Source organism: Euprymna scolopes, chromosome 2, assembly GCF_053919585.1.
Source record: "Euprymna scolopes isolate OS-2025 chromosome 2, ASM5391958v1, whole genome shotgun sequence".
Classification (NCBI taxonomy): domain Eukaryota; kingdom Metazoa; phylum Mollusca; class Cephalopoda; order Sepiida; family Sepiolidae; genus Euprymna; species Euprymna scolopes.
In genome coordinates this window covers 165919969-165944065 of record NC_136483.1, presented here as the reverse complement: position 1 = coordinate 165944065, position 24097 = coordinate 165919969, and the positions used below count along the sequence as shown (strand labels likewise).

The 24097-nt window shown below is 33.9% G+C and overlaps 1 protein-coding gene across 1 annotated transcript in view; it reads left to right on the top strand.

Annotated features, from left to right (window-relative positions):
* The window catches only part of LOC145298611 (uncharacterized), a 114885-nt gene that overhangs the window by 11651 nt on the left and 79137 nt on the right, over nt 1–24097 (top strand). Inside the window, exons 3-8 of the mRNA XM_080144332.1 lie at nt 6279–6383; nt 10697–10955; nt 12303–12423; nt 16950–17112; nt 18838–18949; nt 23481–23592. Of these exons, the coding sequence (XP_080000458.1) occupies nt 6279–6383; nt 10697–10955; nt 12303–12423; nt 16950–17112; nt 18838–18949; nt 23481–23592 (872 nt within the window). The remainder of the gene's footprint in view (nt 1–6278; nt 6384–10696; nt 10956–12302; nt 12424–16949; nt 17113–18837; nt 18950–23480; nt 23593–24097) is intronic.

The following is a 24097-nucleotide window of genomic DNA, read 5'->3' as shown; positions in this document are numbered from 1 at the left end:
TAGTTAATAAAATAAAATAAATATAAATAATAAATAATGAAGAATTTAATTGAGAATAAACTGTATTAACTAAATGCTTGTATGTTTATTAGTTTCGGTGCTACTAGGGTTTAAGTAAGTTATTTTGTTGCATTTGAATGATTGTTGGCCATCTTTAAATATGGCTGCCATTCTTGCGAATGCGCATCATTTATACTTGTGAAAAAGAATATGATGTTCAGGAAGTTATTGGCATTCATTTATCACCATTTTTTCTTCTACCCCCCAACCAAGGTCACAAAATCTAAAATCTAGAGGTATTTTGACCTTCGGGCCCATAGCCTATATGTAGAAAAATAAATTTTGAAGCACAAAAGGTCGCTTCTTTTAACGGTATTACTTTTCCGTCTTCATAGCTCTTCAAGTTTTTAAAAAAAAATAGGAGGCTTTACTTTTGGAACAACCCTGGTATATTTAACTCATCAATCCACATCACAATTGAATGTATGTAATTGTGACAATAAGCTAATGCAGTCATACGAATCACCCATGGGTGCCAGTATGCTGTTTAAAGTCTGGGAGGGGGTCAAATGTAAGTAGGTATTTTGAATGATAATTTAGTACACCATTGAGAGAGTTATTCTGTTTTCGAGAATGTTTAAAAATATCAATGCTAGTGGATTTTTAAATAATGAAAAGTTGTCTGTTTTTGACTGTTATTTATCAGTTATATAAGCAGCTTGGAGTCGTCTCCCTTTGTTAAGAGGTGACATGTATTTTAAAATTGGGTGACCGGGTTATCTCTCTTCGATTGACTTTTTATATATAAAGGACATGTATGCAGTTTTTCTTTCTCTTTGGTGTATAGCCTTCTTCATGTAAACATATAAATAAATAGACGCGTCTTTCTATGCATCTCCTGTGTACTAATAAAATGTTACGTTGTTAATTTATTTGTTTCTTTCTCATCGTCAAGATATACCTTTGTTGCGGACCAGGATATAATAATCCTAACTCGCTACAAAAGAAAATAATGAAATGAATGGAAGGAAGGAAACAAAACTCAAATGCTGAATAAAATAATCATGTCATTTATTTTCCGTTGAAAATAAATGGTTCAGGTGGAACATGTGCTCAGTTCAGTTGTTGACGACTATGCGCATAGAAAAAGAGGAATAAAGTAGGGGAAAGAGAAATGGCAGTCCAGCATGTAGAAAAAGAAAGAAAGAAAGAGAGAGAGGGTTGACATCAGTAAAGCCGCACGTGCATGATAACAGTCAGCCATGTGGAAGTGTCTTCAGGTCACAAGCTGTGGACGCAAACTTGTCTGGTTGATGAACCAAGGCAAAAGGGAAGAAAGAGGAAGTTGAACGTTGTTGTTGACTTTTATACCGGGTCAGTGTTCTGACTGCGCATGTCTGGATTTCACTTAAAAGAAACTGACGTCACTAATGTGTGCATGTTTGCGTGCACATGTGTTTGTATGTGGATGTGTATGTACATGCATGTGTGTATGTGAGAAAAAAAACATGTTCAAACAAGACTCCCCCTCCTGAGGAGAAAAAATATATATATATATATATATATACAAGAGAAACGTATTTCGTTTTTGTTTTTTTTATGTATATATTTCTTTTTTTTTTTTTAATAAGTTATGTATTGTTTGAAATGTTTTGGCCAATGAACTTTTCAACCTGCTTTTGTTTATGGTGTGTTGTTTTTTGTAATTTCTTTGTCCGTTTCTGAGTGTGTATGTTCTTGTATTGGACTAGAAGAAATGTGTAATTGTTCGTCTATGAATGCAGGTTTAAGTCTGTCTATTGCTATAGTGTCTTTTTTTCTCTTTTTAAAATGGTAAAGTACTCTTCACTTCTGTCGAGAACTAGATAAGGTCCGGAATAATTTGGACAGAGTGGTTTTTTGACTCTGTCGTTCCTGATAAAAAAGTATTTACAGGTGTGAATATCGCTTGGAATGAAAATTTTCGTGTCTGGCTTTTTGGTTGAGGTGAATTTTAATGATGACATTTTATGTTTTAAATCCGTTACAAAAGTTGTCATTGGGGAAATGTCTGTATTGTTTTCACAGAATTGTCCCGGTAAAATCAGTACTGACCCGAAAACTAATTCTGCAGATGTGCTCTGCAAATCTTCCTTCACAATGTTGCGAATTTCTAGGAGAATGAGTGGCAAATTGTCTGACCAGTCCGCTTTGTTTTCATTCATAGCCAACTGTTCCACCATACCATTTGCACAATGGTGGTAGGCTGTACTTTTAATGTGCTTTGTTCCCAACAAATGGTTGAATTCAGCGAAAAGAGTTGATTGAAATTGTGAGCCCCTGTCCGTTGTGATTACGGAGGGCACTCCGAAAATCGCTATCCAATCTTGTAAAATCATTCTGGCTATTATTGCGGCTGATATGTCTTTCACTGGTATTACTGTTGGCCATCTGCTGAATCTATCGACTATAGTAAGGATGTGGGTATGTCCTTTTGAAGTGGGCAAGGGTCCAACCAAGTCGATATGAACATGAGTAAACCTAGCATCTGGTACACTGAAAGTTCCTGAAGGTGATTTTGTGTGCCTGTGAACTTTGTTTTTTTGGCAAGGAATGCAAGGTTTAGTCCAACTACGGATGTCCATATTCATACAAACAAAACGTTCCCCTATTAATTTCACGATGGCGCGTTTTCCTGGGTGGGACAAATTGTGGAAGTGCTGGAAAACTTGTCATCTGAGGCTGGGGGAAATATAAGGGTGAGGGTGTTTTTGTGAAACATCGCAATAGAAATTTGTTGTTCCGAACGGTATCGGCATTTCTTTCAGCTTCAGTGAAGTTTTGTCCATTATAGCTGGGAGCGTGATATCGGCTAATTGCTCTTTTGCTATTAATTCCATACTTAGTGAAGTGGAATTTAAAGAAGCAATTGTTGCGCGAGATAAAGCGTCAGCTACAACGTTTTCTTGTCCTTTTACGTACCGTATATCGGTAGATTATTAAGCTATATAGTCAAGATGTCGAATTTCTCGTGGACTGTATTTGTCGACATATGTTTGTAGAGCAAATTTTAGGGGTTTATGATCCGTATAAATGGAAAATTTTCTGCCTTCGAGGAGATGTTTAAAGTGCTTAATTGCAAGGTAAATTGCAAGTAACTCTCTCGAGAAAGTGCTATATTTAGTCTGTGCTTTGTTTAACTTGGCAGAGAAGAATGAAATAGGGGTCATTTTGTTGTCAGAAATTTGGTGAATGACAGCTCCTACGCTATTTCCGATGCATCCGTCGTAAGTGTAAGTTCTGTTGTATTGCTATCTTGGATATATGTAAGTTTGGTGAAGTTTGCCAAAGCAGTTTTCGATTGTTCGAAGGCTTGTAGTACAGGTCCTTCCAAAACTAACTGTTGGTTTTTGGTTTGTTTTTTTAACAAGTCTGTTAAAGGTGCGAGTAAAATGAAACAGTTAGGCAAAAAGTGTCGGTAATAGTTAATTATGCCTACAAAATGGTGCTCTTGTCTGACAGATGTCGGTAGAGGGAAATTTGAAATGGCACTTACTTTTTCAGGCAAAGGGGAGATTCCATCCTTGTTGATTAAATGTCCGAGAAATTGAACTTCCTGGTGGCCAAAAACACATTTATCGGTGTTTAGTTTCAGACCGAAATGTGACAGTCTTTCGAAAGTTTGTTCCAGGTCTAGCCGGTGTTCTTCAAGGTTTCTGCTGGCGATTAAAACGTTGTCCACATATGCGAATATGAACGGCAGACCTCTGAAAACTTTGTCAATCAAACGTTGGAAAGTTTGACAGGCGTTTCTAAGCCCGAAAGGCATCCTTAGGAACTCGTAAAGGCCAAATGGTGTGGTTAGTGCGGTTTTATGAATGTCTTCTTCTGCGACTGGAATTTGAAAATATGCCTTTACTAGGTCCAGTTTGGAGAAAATTGTGGCGCCTTGGAGTCCATTGGCGAAGTCATGGATATGAAGGATGGGATATCTACCCAGAACTGTTTCTGTGTTTAAGCGTCTAAAATCTCCGCACGGCGCCATGTGGTGTTGTCAGTTTTCTGCACCATGTGGAGTGATGATGACCAAGCACTTTTCGAGGGGCGTATTATCTTCAAGCATCTGGGGGTTGAATAGACGGGCGGTCCTGTGGTCTTGATATAGTGCTTAGCGCTATGCTTGATGGCGTCCGTGTTTTTAAACGGCTGGGAAAGTTGAGGAAATTTTTGGAGTAACTGGCGGACGTGTAAATCTTCGGGTAGGGCAGCGCTGATTCTGGTGGTTAAAAATTTTGAGGTAGTTCCTCTCACCGAAATCTTCGTTTTGTTGTCTGTCAATGTGTGAAGAGTCATGTCGACAGACAGGTTGAAATGGGTTAAAAAGTCTGCCCCCAAAATTGGAGTGGTCATGCTGGCTATGTTGAAATTCCAGAAAAAATTCCATCACATTCCCAGGTTTAAGTTAAGTGGGTATTTTTGTATCATTGGCGGCTTGTAGGTTGAAAAATTGGGTCCCTGTTGGGTGGCCATGCGGTGTCGGTATGACGCTGATTTCCGCTCTGGTGTCTATTAAAAAGTTATATCCGTGGATTTTGTCACAGATATAAAACAGACAACCTTTTTTCTGTGCTCCAGCTACAGTTGTTATCGTTACTGGCTGGAAGGTTCGTTTCCCTGCACTGGTTTTTTGAATGCACAGGGTGTAGTGTATTTTCTCGCATCGACGCTGAATCTCCTGTGGTAGAAGCAAACATCTTGTCTATCTCGTGACGTGGACCGGTTCCTGCTTAAATTTCTTTGCCTGTAACTTTGTCGTTGTAGTTTCTGGGATAATGTCGACACGTTTGAAGTACGTCGGCTTGCTGCTTTGAAAGCTTTTCAACCGTAGGCTTTAATTTGGCTAATTCTTTGTCTCGGTTTTGGTCAGGTTGCCGTTGGTGGGCATATACTTGTTGGCTCCGGGAACTTTTATGAATTCTGTCAGTTATGTCGGTGAGCTTTTCTGTTGCCATCTCCTCCGACATCGGAGCGAGGATTTGCTTGGTAGTTGGGGGTAATTTACCCAACCAGAAACTCCTCATGATGCTGTCCAACATTTTGTTGTCTCCCAGTAAGGCTTTCATATGGCAAAGTAGTTGAAGGCATACGGTCTCCTAACTCAACTTGTGTGAATAAGTTACGAAGCATGGCTTCGTTGGAAACACCGGTTCGTTGAAGGATTGCTTGCTTCAGCGTGTCGTACGGTTTTTCCTCAGGTACATTTTCAAGAAAATCTGTGACTTCTTCTACCTCCTCCAACGGCAGTTTTTCCACTAGGTAACAATAACGCGCTCATTGTGACGTTACCCGTTTAGCGTCAAATATGGCCTATAACTGGACAGACCATATTTTTGTATTTGTCGGGTTGAAGGGTGGAATATTTAATGCCATGGTTTCGTTGTAGGAGTCCGTCTGTTGAAATTCCATTTTGTTTTTTTGTTTTTTAGAGAAAAATTATTTTTTGTGCATGCCATGGATTTGTGTGGAAGAGTTTAGTTTACACCGCGTGTTTGGTTCAAACACATTCATTTCATTTTAAATTAAGGGGTCACCATCGTTTGTTGCGGACCAGGATATAATAATCCTAACTCGCTACAAAAGAAAATAATGAAATGAATGGAAGAAAGGAAAAAAACTCAATTGCTGAATTAAATAAACATGTCGTTTATTGTCTGTTGAAAATAAATGGTTTAGGTGAAACATGTGTTCATTTCAGTTGTTGACGACTACGTGCGTGGAAAAAGAGGACTAAAGTAGGGGACAGAGAAATGACAGTCCAGCATGTAGAAAAAGAAAGAGAGGGAGGGTTGACCTCAGTAAAACTGCGCGTGCATGATAGCAATCGTCCACGTGGAAGTGTCTTCAGGCCACAAGCTGTGGACGCGAACTTGTCTGGTTGACGAACCAAGGCAAAAGGGAAGAAAGAGGAAGTTGAACGTTGTTGTTGACTTTTATACCGGGGTCAGTGTTCTGACTGCGTATGTCTTGATTTCACTTAAAAGAAACTGACGTCACCAATGTGTGCATGTTTGCGCGCACGAGCATGCATGTGTGTGTATGTGGATGTGTATATGCGGGGTGTGTGTATGTGAGGAAGAAAACATGTTCGAACACCTTCTACGAATGAAGTTATTTAAAAATCAAAAAGGTACATTCATTTTATTCACAATTAACTAAGGTTGTTAATTAACCTAACATAATTAATTTAACCAACACTAATAACTTTTGTTGATGTCTATTTTAAAATTCTTTTTTTCCAGTCGAGCTCTCATTGGTCATTGAGCATTCAGCTGGAACAGACAGTCCTTGATGTTATCATCTCTTCTGCTTCTGATGATTCGACCATTGTCACCAATTTGTTTGTGGTTAGTATTTTTTTATGAAACAATAATACTGCATATTACTGTGTAGGAATATCATTTTAAAGTTGTGTATATTACAATTTGTCAGGTGCAACAGATTAGACGTTATGATTGACAGGGTACGGCATTTGTTAGCCGGAGCCTTAAATAGTTTTTTCTTCAGGTTTATTCACTCATATTCACACATTGTCATTGGAATATAAAAAAATATTGTGAATAACGGGTCATATTTAAATGAGGAGTTGTGGAGCAAAATGTTAGTTCACATTACATTTAAATTTTTGCATTTTTGGTACAGTCAGGAAGCAAGGGGGAAATTTCAAAAGTAGCAGGTCGAAAGAAGAAGTTATGAGAGTAGAACGCCTTTCAGCATCTAGAGACCTCGACAGTGAAGGGGTGGGATTTTACTGCTTGTTAAATCGGTCAGGGGTATTTACATTATGGGGCACATGTGTAGCAGGTTTGTCATAGAACATTCTATTGAAATACTTGTAAAACTCATAGCAACTTACATATGCAGCTATGGAATGGAGCTTGGTAGATAGTGCTGGGCTTATTAGATTAGCGGCACTTTCTTGGATCATGTCTAAACAGGAAAAGACTAACAATTGATGCATTAGCCCAGATGTGACAACAATATTCCGTACATGGGCGAATAGGTAAGCTTATAAAGACATAAGATACTGGTAGGTGTGAAAAGTTTTCTAGCATGATAGATGGAGCCCACTTTCCTTACAGCAACCTTTGCAGTATCTTCTATGTATTCCAGCAGCTGTGTAACTCTTGCTTTCCTTATTTTGTCCTTTAGTTCTCACATTCTGTGAGTGATGTTTCTGACAAAGAGGGAAGAGTTGCTGTTTTCTGGGTCTATTCCATTTAACACTTATTGCTGACAAGTTTTTGATCTTGAAGCATTATTTTTTTAGCTCCTTACACCAAGTGGCTTCATGCCTTGTATGGAGTGATTTTCATGAAAAAGTAAAAATCATTCTAATTCCTTTTACCTGTTAATGTAAAAGACCGAGGAGTTTGAATGTTAGACTCTCATTTAAGGTGCTATTAGCCACGGCAATCGGTGATTGAAAAGGTTTCTGATAATTGTTAAAGGAAAGGAACTTTTTCTTGCTATCATTACCATCCGTTCTATTACAGACTAGACATCATTTAATAAGGATTCAGCCATTGACTTGGATATGCGTGCATTCATTTTGCTCACATTTTAAGAATATACTCTCATCCCAGACACAATTGCATCAGGGAGGTTATTTATGAAACTCAAAAACAAAAAACCCAAGAATTGATCCCTGGGGAACACTCACATTAATATCATGTTGTTTCAATGTACAACTACTAAGGATAACCTAGATATTCCGTTTGGTCACAAAGGATCTGATGATATTAGGTATTTGTCCTATACTATACAAATTAATTTTCAGACTTTGTTAAAGGCTTTAGATATATCAAGCGCTACCACCCTCAGGGCTCTATGGACAATTTTATCTTTAGTTGACCTTTGACAACTAAATATTTTCGTTCACTAGTCAAACCCACATTACTTTTTTAAATACGACATCTTCATTCCGTGAGTACGTATGTCATAAAGATTTTTCTGTACTTTTTTTTTTTAATGAGTGTAATTTGAAATATGCACTGAATTTTATGTTGTTTATGAGACTTGAAGATATAAACATTTAAATTTCTTCAGATGCTTTTTTAAACAGCCTGTGTTTAAAAGAAAAAAAAAAGAGTATATTGTTCTATTAAACTTTTATTGTTTAAATAATTTGACTTTGCTTGTTTTATTTAAAAAAAAAAAATAAAAGTTGAAAAGACATTTTTCGCTCAGTAGTGAACTTTGGAAAATTGTCGGTGAAAAAAATACAATCGCTAAAAGCTAAGCATTTTATTATTTCTAGTTGCTACTTTGAAAAATCACTCACAAATGTGACTGTTTCACTTGCAACGTAAAGCCCTGGCCCTAGTTTCACCTGCCTTGTCTATTGTATATGATTTTTAGGATATCCATATTAGAATAGGCTTCACTAAATCCATACTATTAGTCTGGATTGATAGCACAGTGAAAATGTTCTACATATCAATGAAGCTCTTTCTTATTTTTTTTTTAACGGTATCAAGATCTTGTGACTTTATTGTGGCACATTATTTGATTTCACATTGTAGATTTGTCTAATCATTGCCCTCTGGTTGCATTGTCAAAGGCCAGGTTTCACTTGCATAGAAAATATTCAATACTTGACAAAATGTTGATGCTAAATTTAAATTTAAAAATTGGTGAAAATCTTTTTCAATCATCAAATTTTAAAATGTCTACATTCAGAACATTAGAACGTTTTATCGGGTATCTTGTTGACTTGACTGGTCAAATACAGGTTTAAGGCATTGACTCAAATAATGGTAATGTAGAGGTGCTTATAGAACTAATCAATTTATGATAATTTATGATTATTATTAATGATGTCATTAATAGATCTCTGGTGCTACCATGATTAGGCTTTTTGAAGATATTTGCTTCCTGAGATAAAATGCACCTAACATTGATGATTTTTGTTTTTCTATTCCTTTTTATAAGATTTACGTTCTGCAAAACTAAAACAAAACCAACAGCCCCCCCCACCTCACTTTTCCTTTTTCCCTTTTCTCTTTACAAAGCGACCAAACCAAACACAATGAATAAACATTTGAAGATATAAACAACTTGAAACAAAACTTTTTTCCAAAATTATTAGATTCAACATTAAATAAATTGAAAACGTTTGATATACTGTAAAACAAAACAATCAAACCAAGGTGGTTGAAGAAGTCCTAAATGTCAGAACTAATCGCTCCACTCTTCCCCAGTAATCGGTTGGAATACAAGTCTTCTGCGATATGCCTAAGGTTTATCACTGATTCTGACAAAGAAATAAACGTTTTAAAATAAACTGATTGTTTGATTGCTTTTGTGGATATTTTTAATAGAAACTATATACTTGGAGAATTCTTGGATTTTTTGTACCATTTTTCTCATAGTGAGTTTTATTTTCACAATGTTTTGATCAATATGATCTCTGACTTTCTTCAACATCAACCAAAATATGAAGATGACACTCGATGAGAACAGTAGTCTGAAGGATCCAAATAATCAATCCTCGTCTTAAAAATTTAGAAATACGAGTAATTTAAGTTTAGAGAACATATTTATTTCCTAATTGTATACAACAATTATGCCTAAACATACCACATTGTTACAAGGTGTTAGTCACAACCTTTTGAAAGCATTATTTTGTAAGGTTAAATTTGAAAATTTTAGAAAATCGAATTATGTTGTCTAATTTTTTATCAAAATAAAAAATAATTTTTTAGGGACTACTACCCCTGAACCTTAACAACACCTACAAAATGAGGAAAAAAATTTAAAGAAATGACATCTTCTTAGATAATAATTTCATTTGATAAGAATTACTTAGGTTTCTAATATGTTCAAATTTAACCATATATAATAATGCTTTCAAAAAATGCAACTAATTCAATTTTTTGTACCAAACATATTGCATACATTAGATTTGACTTTAATACAATCGTTAACAAAATTGAACATACAATTTTTTTTTCTAGAAGCTACCATCCTTGGATTTAGCATCATCAACAAAATAAGGAAAACAAAACAAACAAAAAACAAAATCTTCTATGATTAGGGTGGATGTCACCAAAAGTCTCAGAAAACAAAAATAAATATTTAAAAATTATTTTTTATTTAGTAAAAAATTATACAGCATTACCTGTTCTTCTAAAATTTTCAAATTTAAGTATATTGTTGGTTTTCAGAATATTCTGTTTTTTAAAAGATATTTAAATGCTTATGCACTTATTGTACCGTGCTATTTTTTAAATTGTATTTTCAATTTAAATTCAAGTTTTACAATACTTTTCTTTTATGAAATTGTTAGATGAAAGTACGTAATAGTTACAAAACTTCCTCCCCTTCCCACGTTACAAATTGTTTTCTAAATAATGTTATTTCAGCACAGTGCAATACGTGCATAAGTACCAATATTTAAAAAAAATTTGAAAACTGTTTCTGAATTTTTTAGATGAAGATTGATAATTTGTATCATTACTGTTCTCATCTTGAGTGTTAGTTCCACAATGTTTTTGCTGATATAACTTTCGACCTTCTTCCCAAGTTCGATAGGAGACATGAAGAAGGTCGTAGTTTACATCAGCCAAAGCGTGAAAATAACACTCAAGATAAGAACTATAGCCCAAATAATACATTTTTAAAACTGTCGAACGTTAACATATTTTTCTCACCTTAGATTCAAAGTAGTGGATCAGTGCAGTGCTGGCAATTGGGCCTAAAGAACTATGCATGGAAATGCAGCTACCTGTTGGGTATCCAGGCGACTGGGGTAAGGTTGCTCGCCCCCAGTGACTGCGTAATAGATGTGCCACCATCTCAGTCGATTGTTCTCACTAATGTCTGTTTGCTAGCAGACTTTAACATTTTGTTTTGGTGTGAAAGGAATGGACCGAGAGCACACCGGAGTCATTCCATCTACAAGGTACAACTGCCAGGTAAGTGAACCTTTTTGCTGCAAGCAATCTTGACCAACTTATTGCATGCTTGAACTGAAATATATATATATATATATATATATAATATTTAAAAAATATTAACAATTATTTTTGATACCTGCAGATACTAATGTTTCATGCTTATGCAATCATTAGTGTAGGAAATGATAATTACTTCCACTCAGAGAGGTCCTGGATAGGACCTAAAACTATATCCAGTGGTGATGCCCCAGCTTGCGGGCTTTGGGGAGTGTGGAGCCACCCTTTAATTGCCATTGCTCCCAGGTCCACTCTGACCCGGAGTGGTAGTACCTGTTAGGGTCCCAACTATGGGTTAAATAGAAACCGACTTGAAAACAACAAATATATTCTATTAAAAAATTTTTCTTCAAAATCTTTGAATTCAGCATTAAATAAACCGAAAAGGGTTGATATGCCGTAAAACAAAAACAACCAACCAATCCACTCAGAGAGGGGAATTTAAACCCAGTCATAAAGTCCCTTTTGACTTTGTAAGGCCACCAGAAATTAACACAAATTAAGTATCTATAAATGCCAAATCAGTGGGCATAAACAGTAAACAGTCAGAGAGTATTCAACAACAGGAAGTAAGAATATTGCACTTTACACTTAAATATATTAAATAAGAGATGAGGAATAAACATTTCATATAACTTTATTATATGATGAGATCAATAAGGAAAGAAGATAAAATGAAGAGAAAATATTCTTTAGGCCCTGCCATTTCAAAGCTAAATGCTTCTCTTTGGTCGAGAAGATCCATTCTCTTCTGATAAGAAGCATTTACTGATAAATCACCGCTTATCGTTGTGTCACAATTTAAAGGAAGAGCTTGATTGACTGATTGTTTATTGAGTATCATGTGTTAACAGCCTCTTCTGATTGCAAAATCTTTGTAGCCGAAGAATTGCTAGGGGAAGTTGAGATGTGGAGAAAAACTGAGGAAGATGAAGAAAGAAGAGTATAAAAAGATGAAAGAAAATGAATAGGAATCTGAAAAATAAAAGGAAATAATGCTGAAAAATGCAACTTTATATGAATAAGAAATATATATATATGAATAAGAAGAGTATAAAAAGATGAAAGAAAATGAATAGGAATCTGAAAAATAAAAGGAAATAATGCTGAAAAATGCAACTTTATATGAATAAGAAATATATATATATTTCTCTTCAAAATGCAAAATAATCATGCCACGTCATCTCATCAAGTATTGTAATTTAAATACTGTATAATTTACACACGTCTAGCTAATTATGATAAATACAGTATCATCGATTATTATTACTTTTTTAAATGTGTAATTGCTATATTTTTCTATCGAAGGTTCTAGAGATGATATAGAATCACTTGGAAAACATATTGAACGGACAGAAATTCTTCGCAGCTGTCCTCCATGTTCCCTCCTGACATTCAAACACAGTGTCTTGATTGTTCCTGAAGAAATGTAAGTAAAAGCTTTTATAAAATACTAGCCTGGGTGCCGAGTGTTTGTAGGTGTGTGTAAAGCAAAAAAAAAATAAATAAATAAAGTTGTAGTAGGCAGGAAAACTCGGACCTGTGACATGAAGACGGAAAAGAAAGTGGAGGTGTGTGTGTGTGTGTGTGTGTGTGTGTAAGGGTGTTGGTTTAGCAAAATAAAAAAAAAATAAATAAAAAAAGGAAGTAGTAGTAGTAGGCAGGCAGGCTCGAACCCATACCGCGAAGGAGGAAAATAATGTGAAAAATAAAATGTGACGCATTAGCTGTTGCACACATCGCCAAACTGGAAGTGATGTAGGTTTAAATTAAGAAGTAATGACTTTCAAAGATGTCGGCGAAAAAAGTGACACCACCCTGTAGAAGAGTGCTCAGTTGAGGGTGAAGGAATTAATGTTTTTGGACAATTTTTTTTATATTTGTCGTCCGAAGGGTTGAGCTTCAAAATGATACCAATCTTGTGAAAATCTTTCGCTTCTGTCAAAAGTTTTTGAGGCATACATACATACATTTAAACAGACAGGTGAGATTTATATATAGGTGTTGCTGACAAAAAAGTCTGCCAGAAAAGATGTAATACTTATTAAATATCTACTTTCATATATTTAACTATTGCGCTTTGAGTTCTTACAAGATGTTAGAAAATTGAATCACTCAAGAGAATACTTATGCCTAATGATACATGTTTTTGGTTTCAACTCTAAAATACAGATTTATTTAACAACTTACAGATTAAATGATAATGTAGAAGCTCATGGATGCATGATGATTTAAAGTCTGTCATGCTTACAGTTTGTTTACCTCCCAAACTGCCATGGCAAATTTCACTGTACAAGATCTATCACTTTCCCTTTTTTCAGTGCAAGGGAAATAACTCTATTAGATTTTTTGGTACTTGTACAGTTTAACCAAGACATTAAAAAATGAAAATATCGAAAAAAGTTTAAATTGTATGTATCCGTTATGGAACGAAGTTCTCTGAAAAAAAATTTCACTTAATTTCATTCAGTATTTTTTTTTTTTTTTTTTTTTTTTTACAGCGAAAAAAACAATTTGTTATGATACCGAGCAAAATGTTCGATTTAGCTAGTATTAAAGATGGGAAGAGGTGTCAGCGCTTTAACTGGAGTTATCTCCCTTTGTTATTTCTAAAATTCAAACAAAATTTTTTATAAATCCAAGATGGCCGCCTTCAACACACTCTCATAAAAACATGTTTTTTCCGCTGTAAAAAAAAAAAAACTACTCAATGAAATTAAGCAAAATTTACAATTTAAACTTTTTTCGATATTTTCATTTTTTAATGTCTTGACTAAACTGTACAAGTACCATTTTTTTAATGTTTACTTAAAAGGAATGCAGAATACATGGTGTGGTATTGATTTTTATTGTTTATTGATTAAAATATTGTTACTGGTTTAGTAGGCAATATTATCGATTGTAGGTTGTTGAGTGTTTATGTAGATAGCTTTGAGTATTTTTAACTTTAAAATTAGTTTCAGAATGTATTATTTTTGTATTACTAACTAGGATTTGTCTTATATTGGAGGTGGGGAGCAATTATATCTTTGGATATATTGATAAATTAATCTAGAATTTACTAGATGCATTGTGAGGGGGCAGGATCGGGTAGTAATCATAAAACCAGTGTAGCAACTGCTTCTATATTATTATGGGTGCTGCACGCTCCCAAAGGTCATTTAAACTTATAGATAACATTGGTTCTTTCTGATGTTTTTAGGATTGAGGAGGCATTGTTGAGATTTTGGGTCTTAAATTTCTTATATATGTGGACTCCACCTCAACCCACCCCATAATTTGATTATTCTAAAATGTAAGAATAAAAAAGATCATTTTGTGTTGTGAGCTGAATGCAAAAAGGCATAGGATTCCTCATTCAATCCCAAAGAAAGCCAGGTTCTCCTGTTAGTTTATGATATAAATGTGGGTATTCTATTGAAAACAAATCCCTGTACCTAGATCAAACACAACTTTTCTCAAATAGTATTTTATAATGAAATACTTCTACAGAATCTTAACCAAACTGTTACTTTTTTTAAACCCTAAACTAAGTTTTAATTATAACCTAGCAAAAATTAGGTTCAAATTTTGCAGTAACACCAGCAGATTTTACAAAAAATATTGTGCCAAACGTCCATAAATAGCAAAGATAATGTATTATTTTTTTTAAAATTAATAAGAATAAAATTGGTAATATAGGACTTCAGTTCTGTAATGAAAATGTATTTTTTTTTTTAACAAAGAAGTCACCACTTATCAAAGCCGAAAGGCCACCCAAGGATATCTGTTTACTGAATGTTACTCGAATATAGAAGCAGGGGGTGATGTAGCAGTCACAAATAATAAATATTTTCTCTTGTAAAGAAATGTCCCTGCTAGGTGATTTGGTTACACATTGATCAATTAGTTGGCAGAGCAAATTCCATCTGTCCCCTGAAGAACTAATTTAGTGCCTTTGGAAATTATGGTCGGTCAACAGAGAGAATCCTGAAAGCGATATAGAAAGACGTTCCTTCTATTTTTCCTGTTTCGGTTTACTGGATGTTCAAGCATCGACTGTCTTTGACTGAAGATAATTGCTGACAGACTTTCTGGGACCCAAAAAACTTTCTATTTTTCTTTTCTTCACTTGGACACTGTCTTCTTTCATCAATGCTGAATGGTATGAGTAATTAACCAAATCCTTTCGTTGTTCTTATGAAAAGGTTTTATTTTTACGTTTCGTGCAACAGTTTTGATTACATACTACTAATTAGTGTTGGGACAATTGATCGGAATCGGGAATCGAAAAAATCTTAACTTTTTGGGGTATCGGAATCGGAAAAATTTGAGCCTGTTTTCCGATGCCAAAACCGATTCCTTAAATTATCCTTTTTATTTGATTTCGATTTAAGGACCATCTTCCACTGCTTGTAGTAATAATAAAATAATAAATATTTATTGATTTTAAACTTCCAGTAATACTAAAATCTCTAGACCCACCCACTCACAGGTGTGTTTTTACATTTGAGAAAACATAGGCACATTTAAGATGTGTTTTTATGGTAATCGGGAGAAAATACTCATTTTATAGATTTATTATTACTCATTTACAGATTTATAAAGAATCGGAATCGGTAATTGTATCGGAATCGGAAAAATATTGGAATCGTCCCATCACTACTACTAATATACAGAGGTGCATCTCATTTCTGTTGAAAAAGTAATAAGAGACAAATATAAAAAATGAAGTGCATGGACAGTGTTGGGAACTTTCACATCGTATCTTTATAAGAATATGCTGTAACATTTTTGTTGCTTATTTGGAATTGTACTTATTAAAAGACAAACATGCAGAAATATCTGATACTTGTTAAGAAACAGTCGACAGATCTTTTAAAAAAATGCCGTTTTAAGCAAAAACAATATTATGTGCATAATTGTCATGCCGAAAATAGTAATATATCCAAAAATTATGAAAAAAATCAAGTAAAAAGTTATTTATAGTTAAAAATAATTTATACGGAAAATTCGATAAAATTGCATTACGTTATAAAAAACTCTACACACAGGGGACATAATTCAGGTACAAATATTTCTGATTACTTTTTCATGGCTGCAATATTTGTTGTCTATAGTGATAGACATTTTTTTTTTTTTTTTACTAAAAACACAATACCAGTTGTTCTAATCAATGAATTTTCGTAATTTTTGGATATATTACTATTTTCGACATGACAATTAAGTACGTAATATTGTTTTTGCTTAAAACGATATATTTAAAAAATCAATTTGTTGACTATATCTTAACAAGCACCAAAAATCTTTATGATGTATATATACTTGTCATGGAACCGAGATGTTGTATTCCAAAAATGATGTAAATTGATCAAGTAGGTTTTTTTTTCATTAAGAATATCAAATTTTATGACAAATTGAAGCCTAAGATTTTAGTTGAATAAATAAGGAGACAACTCAATTCGAACTATCGTGATCTAAATCAGCCTTATAATGGAGTATTAAAATTGGTAAAATTCGTAATTTTTTTTTTTTTTAGTTAGATATAATTTTATCAATTTATGTGATTTTTGGAATATGACATCTTCGTTCCATAATGAGTATGTCATAAAGATTTGTCTATATTTTTTTTTTTTAATAAGTGTAATTCTAAATATGAGTCAAATATTTGAATGAATTTTTTTAAACTTGGGGGTTATCAAGGCTTGGAGGCCACTTAAGGATAAGGGTTTATGAGTGTTATGTAAAACTTGTGATCAATAATGATGGAACTTTGGTACGGTTTAATTATCTAAGAGGACTGCTCAACAAGAATTTATTTACATTAGACTTGAAAAAGACCATATTATAGTCAGCTAAGAAACAACCCCACGAATAAAAGCATAATAATTCACAGTAGGGTGAGGATTATGTAAAACAGACAAAACCATTTCAGATAATTTTAAAACATTTTTTTCTTTTAAATGTTTGTTTCAGGATGAATGGTGGTTCCCCTTTCGGAATCATCTACACTCCAATGGAGTCATCTTGCATGCTCATCTTTGGCAAGCGACTTATTCGGCATCAGGTATTTACCAAACCAGGAGAACCTCTCAACTTCAAGTCACTCCTTATACGTTATCAAAAAGAACTGAGAAAGGTTAGTACCTTCTTTCACACATCTCCCTCTCTTTATCTCTCTCTTTCGCTTTCTTTCTTACTCTCTTTCTTTATCCTTTCTTTTTCCCCTCCCTTTCCTTTTCTATCTCTCTCTCTCTTCTTCTTTCCTCTCTTCTATCACATTATTGATTTGAGACATTTTCTCACGGATCAAATTTAACCAAGTTGATTAAAATAATTAAAAGGCCATATTGTAAGAAAGAAAAGACAAAACAAGAAAGATTTCAAAGTTCTTCAAAAAAAAAAAAAAAGCAGAAGGAATCTATAAAAACGTTAAATCACTTTACTGCACTTTCACCCCACCCTTATTTCTTTTCATTCCAAGCTGTGCTCTTTTAATAGTTTTTTTTCTTTTTTTAAACAAATATTTGAGGTATAAGATACGGAAATTTTTTTTACCTAATTTCTGATGCCAAAAATAATTCTTTCAATTGTTTTTGTTTAAAACTTACTTTCACCCAGGATAAATAGTTGTTGATTTTAGACTACCAGTAAAACTAAAGTCAATAGAGCAACCACTCCTCCCTAACACTAGTGTAATTTTATGTTTACTTACATCTGTTTTTATGGCAATCCAAAAATAAATTTAAAAACTCTAAATATTTGAAGATTTAAAAGGAATCTGAATCATAATCGAAAATTTAGAACAGAATCGATAATTGTATCGGAATCAAGGGGAAAAATATTGGAATTACCTCATAACTAATATAGACATTCATCATATCCAACCTATTAATGTTATTAAAATATATATCAATATGTATATATACTAGCATTTCAGCCCGGCGTTGCCCAGGTGTTTGGAGGTGTATGTTGAGCAAAAAAAAAGCGGCAATTTTTTTCAACTTTGACTCCTATTATGACCCCTTAACATTTATTGTTTTGGGCTCAAATCAAGTTATTAAGTTAGATCCATGTCCAAGGAATCTATATCTAAAATTTCAAGTGTTTAGACCCAAAATTGTCGGAGGAGTTTGGTAGAGTTCTCAAAGATCAAATTGTTGAACTTTGACTCCTTAACAACCAAATTTCTGGCCAAAACGGATCACACATATTTTCCCAAATCTCAGTACCCTGTATATCAAATTTCGAGTCAGTAAACTGAAAATTGACAGAGTTATTGTGTAGGGAAATGTACACACACAGACACACACACAGACACGTTCACTTTTATAGATATATAGATATATAATAAACATTGGGAATATATTCAGAGACATGTATAGGACATTTTGCCTTGATTTACCGTATGTTTTTTTACAACATTGCCAGTCAAGAATAAGTATTATTTGTTTTCATTTTGCTTACATTTCTATTATAGATATTGCTTACTTATGTTTGTTTTTGACATTTGAGTTTATAATTTTTTGTTTGAATGAAAACTCCCTGATGAAGTATTATAAGCGAACAGTATGAATTCCACATCTATAAAAAAAAAATTGACAATGTCTATTTTTATCAAGGAAAACTTTCTTTACCTTTTTCCTTTTCATTCTACTGGTATTAATTGTGAGGGGGTGTCCTCTCTTCTCATTCCAAATGCTTTAAATAGCTTCATGAAATAATGCTTTCAAAGATGTCTCCAGTCTTTTCTATCGAGAATTCTATTTTTAATTATTCAAAAATTAATACAAAGAATTATATATGAATTGCTTTTTTACCTTTACTGTTTAATGAAAAAAAATTTTTTTTATTGTCAATGCAGACAATGTCTCAGTTTCCTGCTGTATTAGGCTCTCTTTTCCATCCAGTCAACCATCAACTTCATATCATACATCAAGGGGGACAACTCGTTACATGGCAAGAACCAACATCAGGTAAGTTTTTAAAATTATTTATTTTTTAATTAAAAGTCAGGCATTGGTATTAATTGTGAGAGGTTGCCCCTTCATTGTTCTAAATTTTTTAAATAGTCTTACAAAATAATGTTTTCAAAGATGTGCCAACTTTTTCTATTCAAAAAGTGCGCCAACCGTGTTAGTCATATCAGATTCTGACTTTACTTACATTCATCAATAAAATTGGATGTATATTTTGTTGTATGTACAAAGGAGGGGCGCACCCTTCACAGTTAATAACAATGGAAATAAGAGAAAGAAAAGGAAAATCTTTAAAAAAAAACAAAAACAAAGTAAAACAGCTAATAAGTATTACACAATTATTGAAGGAAAAATTTGGTTCGCCCTATCATCAATATTGAATTTCTAGATTGAAAAAAGTATGATGTAAAAAAATTGTCGAGGAAAGGACATTATCAAAACAAAAATGGTTACATTTTTATAGATAAACTAAAACCCAGAAAGATAAAGAGATCGTAGAATACAAAAGTTCAGTGTCTCAGTTTGCTGCTACATTAGGCAGTATTACAAAGGTTGTTCTAAAAGTAAAGCCTCTCATTTTTTAACTCAAAAAGTTGAAGAGCTGCGAAGACGGAAGTGGTACCATTAAAACGAGAGAGTTTTTGTGCTCCAGAATTTATTTTTCTACATAACTGAGAATGACTATGTAAAAAAATTAAATTCTTTTTTATTCCGTCCAAATGGATGAGATGGGATTGTAAAAAAAAAAAAAATAGGAGGCATTACTTTTGGAACGCTCCCTCATATTTAAAAAAAAAAAAATGTAGACAGCTTTTCACAATTTTTCATGGACAAAAGTGAGACATTGACTGAAAAAATAAACACTGGAGTTGGTTTAAACAAAAAAAACTGATGACTCTTCCAAAGAAGAAAATAGCTGATCCTAACTCCACTCTCTAGTTCAGGGAGAATGAATCTCTGTCTACTTGCCTCCTCACGAGTTCAGTTTTAAATGTGTGAAAAATTCAACTATCCAAAAACAGAGCACTCTGGATTGGGACAAAAATTAAAATAACTTCAGGCTAGAAGGATTTCTCCTTCACTGGGCAAGGACAGAAAAGATGAACTGTAGTATCAGAAGAGATATTACACTTTGAAATATTTATTTGCATAAATATCAGAAACATATAGATTAACAATAAATTAGGCACAATGCTGTTCAAAAGTGTGGAGGGAAAATGAGTGTTGTTGGTCATCCTTCATTACAAATATTAACAAATCTCTATTCTACTCTTAATTAGAGTACGGCATAATCATGTTTAGACACTGGTTCTCATTAGATCACTAAAGTAAAGCAATGTTGTACCTGACCAATTTGGGAACTCCAGGTGTTCTATGTAGGAAATGTTGACACCTCCCTGCCAGAGTTACAAGAACCTAACGTCATCATCTCCCCTAACACGATATATATATGCAACCGCTCGTGAATGTCTGGGGACCGCTCGTGAATGTCATACTCTCAAGGAACTTCCTCCTTTGGAGGACGCTGGTTAAACCTGCATTTAGGTAGAGCCGTTTCATTTCATTAACTAAAGCTATCTCAGTCACCATAATACCACATTTACACTTAAAGCTGTTTTTCTTAAGATATCCCCAAATTGAATTTTATATTTTCATAAATATAATATAATATATATAAAAATTTCATTAGAAGAAAATATGGAATGGAAAAAAAAATGCACACAAACAAAAATTTCGTTAGTAAAACCCTTCCAACCCTTTTTAAATAATAAACCACTGACACTTTGCTACTAGACGAGAGACCGAGGAGCATTGAACATCCAAAACTTCGCTTGGGATTCAATTTTAATAAATTTTACTTTAACTCTTGCAAAAATTGCCAAACTAACTGAAAAAAAGCTGACTCTTTAAAAATATTGCTCACTTTCAACTTTGACTTCAACCTCTGCTTATAGGTGTCACATTTTAAACCAGTGAATCACAACTTATCAAGTCCAAGAAGCATTCAAAGAAACAAGTTAATATGAAGACTATTATGAGAGGATTGAAAATGATTAATGGAATGAACAAAATTCTATCACTAATGAGGACTATTTATGACAAGTATTTGTTAGCATTAGATTTGAATATGGGCATATTAAAACCTGTAAGGATGCAGTTCCAAAAATGGTAAATTCTCGGAAATATTGCTCGATGTGAGGCACACAGAGAAAGAAAAATTCTTTATAATTATGGTAGAAAGACAAATTACAAGAGATTGTCAATTAACTGAACCCTGAAAAGGCTGAATCATATTATAGGTCTTATAATTATTCCTGTTTTTCAAACTGGATCTAAAAAGCATCTTATGAGTATTTAAATCCTGAAATTTTTATTCTTTGCCTGTAGTGCGCCATGTTACCTGGGGATGCGTGATTGCATAATCATCAGCATCATTTTTTGACAATGTAGACCGAGGCAAGCCACTCTTTCAGTTGACTTGGATTAATAATTGATGCCTCCTCCATCTGCACCAATCAAGATCTAGTTGAGAGCATTCTACATGAAACTGTCGAATCTCTTTTGTCAGATCTGATCCATGACCTGTCTGCCGATTTAAAGAGGACTGGCTAGATCGTTCAAAAGACCGAAGAACTGGAAATAATCAGTTTGTGACCAATATCATTTGGCTTGTCTTTAAGCTGCATGTTTGCCAGACATTGGTGCATGGCTAACAGCCTTGTCATCATCAGCCGGCAGAAACCTAATTGATGATGATTGCCTCAAACTCACTGTTGACCTAGGTTTAAGAGTGTGCAATGCCCACAGATACCACTGTGATATGCCGGGCAATTTATATGGACTCCACACCTTTTCATTTAGAAGGTGTACTGGCAAATTCACTAGAGACAATGCCCTCAACAATATTGTTTGATAGTCCTAAGCATTACTAGCTTTCCCATTGATCCTCTGATTAATTGACCTTGACAGAAGGATGGCCTGATGCCGTTTCCCTTTGCAAATGAGAATTCACAAATACGGGATATGATTTGTGTGAACACTTTTGTGTGTTTATCAGTGATGAAATTAGCAACAAGCCATAGACATATAGCAACGTCAGCAAAGGATCGCAACTGTTCAAAATAGGATGATCTCAATAGATTTGTGATTTAATTGATTGCCGTGGAGTGCTAGGTCCTGTCACGTAGGACTTTCTCAACAGCCTTAGTCTATTAATGATGCATCATACCAGGAACCATTGTGAATTGACTTGGTTTTATGTTTTGGTTTGGTGCTATTTCGACTATTCAAGGAAACCCCTTGAACCTGCTCTTGGCCTTACAAACCAGCAAGACATTCATTGAAACTTTCTCAATTATGTTCTGCAAAGCCAAAAACAACAATATTCTTTTACAAAAAACAACCAAGTTAAATGCGATGAATAAATATTTGAACACCTTGAAACCAAAAAACTTTTACCGATTTAAAATTCAGAATTAAATGACCCAAAAAGTGTTGATATGCCATACAACAAAACAATCCAATCAAATCACCGTTCAGCTGATAATCTATCCATCCTGTTTATCTTTACCACATTAGTAAAACGTCAAAGTTTCTCATTCTCGCTCTCTCTCTCTCTCTTCAGGAATCAGGTGTTTTTTTTTTTATACGGTGGTCACCACTTATCAAGGCCCGGAAGCCACTCAGGGATAAGGGTTATTGCAAGTACAGTACGTTAGTGTGGAGATTTAATGAAGTGTTTACTTAAGAGGGCGGTTCATTAGGAATTTGTTAATGTTGGACTTAAAGACATTCAAGTTGTAGTCAGGTGGGAAGCAGGCAGACGGAACAGAGTTCCACAGGCGTGCAGTTCTAAGAAAGAAGCTTTGTTCATGGAATCTATGATATTTCATAAGTTCACTCTCTAGTCCTCATGGTTAGGCAGATTGTTATAATTTTGTCTTTGGTAGCAAGAATTAGAAAAACCCAAATATGTTAAGATGGATTTATTTACAAGGAATAATGGAAGAGGTTACTGCTGCATTCACCTATGACATGCCCATTTCTTGAATGTGTTTTTGCTGCCTTGAAACATACATGAGCTCTTGGAAAGATAAGAAAAACAAAACTGCAGTAGCAGCCAACATTTACTCAACCACAATATTACAGGGCCTTACACGAATGCAATATTTACTTATTTTTTTAAATTTATTTTTAATTGTATTCTTAGTGAATCCCGAGTTGGAACATGCTATTAGATAGACAAATAGAATCTTTTGAAATTATTATAAGATCAACTGTTTATAAATTTCACTCTGTGCAGTCTTGTCCAGTCACTTGTTTCCAAGTTTTTGTTGACAAGTCAACCTACTCCAAAGCCAAGACATCCATGTTTCTGCAATGGTTTTTCCAGGGGGATGGATGCTCCACATAACTGTACCAGCGAAACCAATTCAATCATTAGGACAACCTCTATGCTCATCAAATGTAATGTTTTTAACAAATCATAACGTGGCATAATGTGTAATTATTTCCTTCTTCTTTCCAGACACCAAAGAAATGCAGTGCAGACAACTTTCCAATTTCACAGAAGTTGATCCCAAAACCAAATGGCTTCTTTCCTATACATATCTCATGGCAACCACAGCAAATGAAGCTCGGTATGTCATCTTTTAAATTTCTTCATACATCTAAAATTTCTCCACCTTATCAGCATCTTTGAAGATTCCTTAAATCCTAGTCGAAGATTTATCACAAAACCGTGTATATCAATAAAGTTATGAATGTCACATTTTCCTATGTTTTCCTTGTGTAAATATAATTTTCATAATTACACATTGAATTGCATTTTTATGTATCATTAAACAAATATTTATCAAAATAAAAAAATCTAATAGTGTGAAATAAAACATTTTATACATATTATCAAAAGAAAATTATTTAATTTCATAAAAATTTACCCAAATGCATTTCAGTTTCTTATCCATCTTCCATCCCCACAATGTTGCATCCTTACACCAGTTTTACAAATACTTTGCAGTCAAAACGGCAATCATTTCTAACTGAACACAAAACAAAAAACTTATCTGCTTAAATTTCTAACTGTATGTACCCAGAGCTTGATTAAAACAAACAACTAAAGTCCAACCAAACACAAACCTTCCT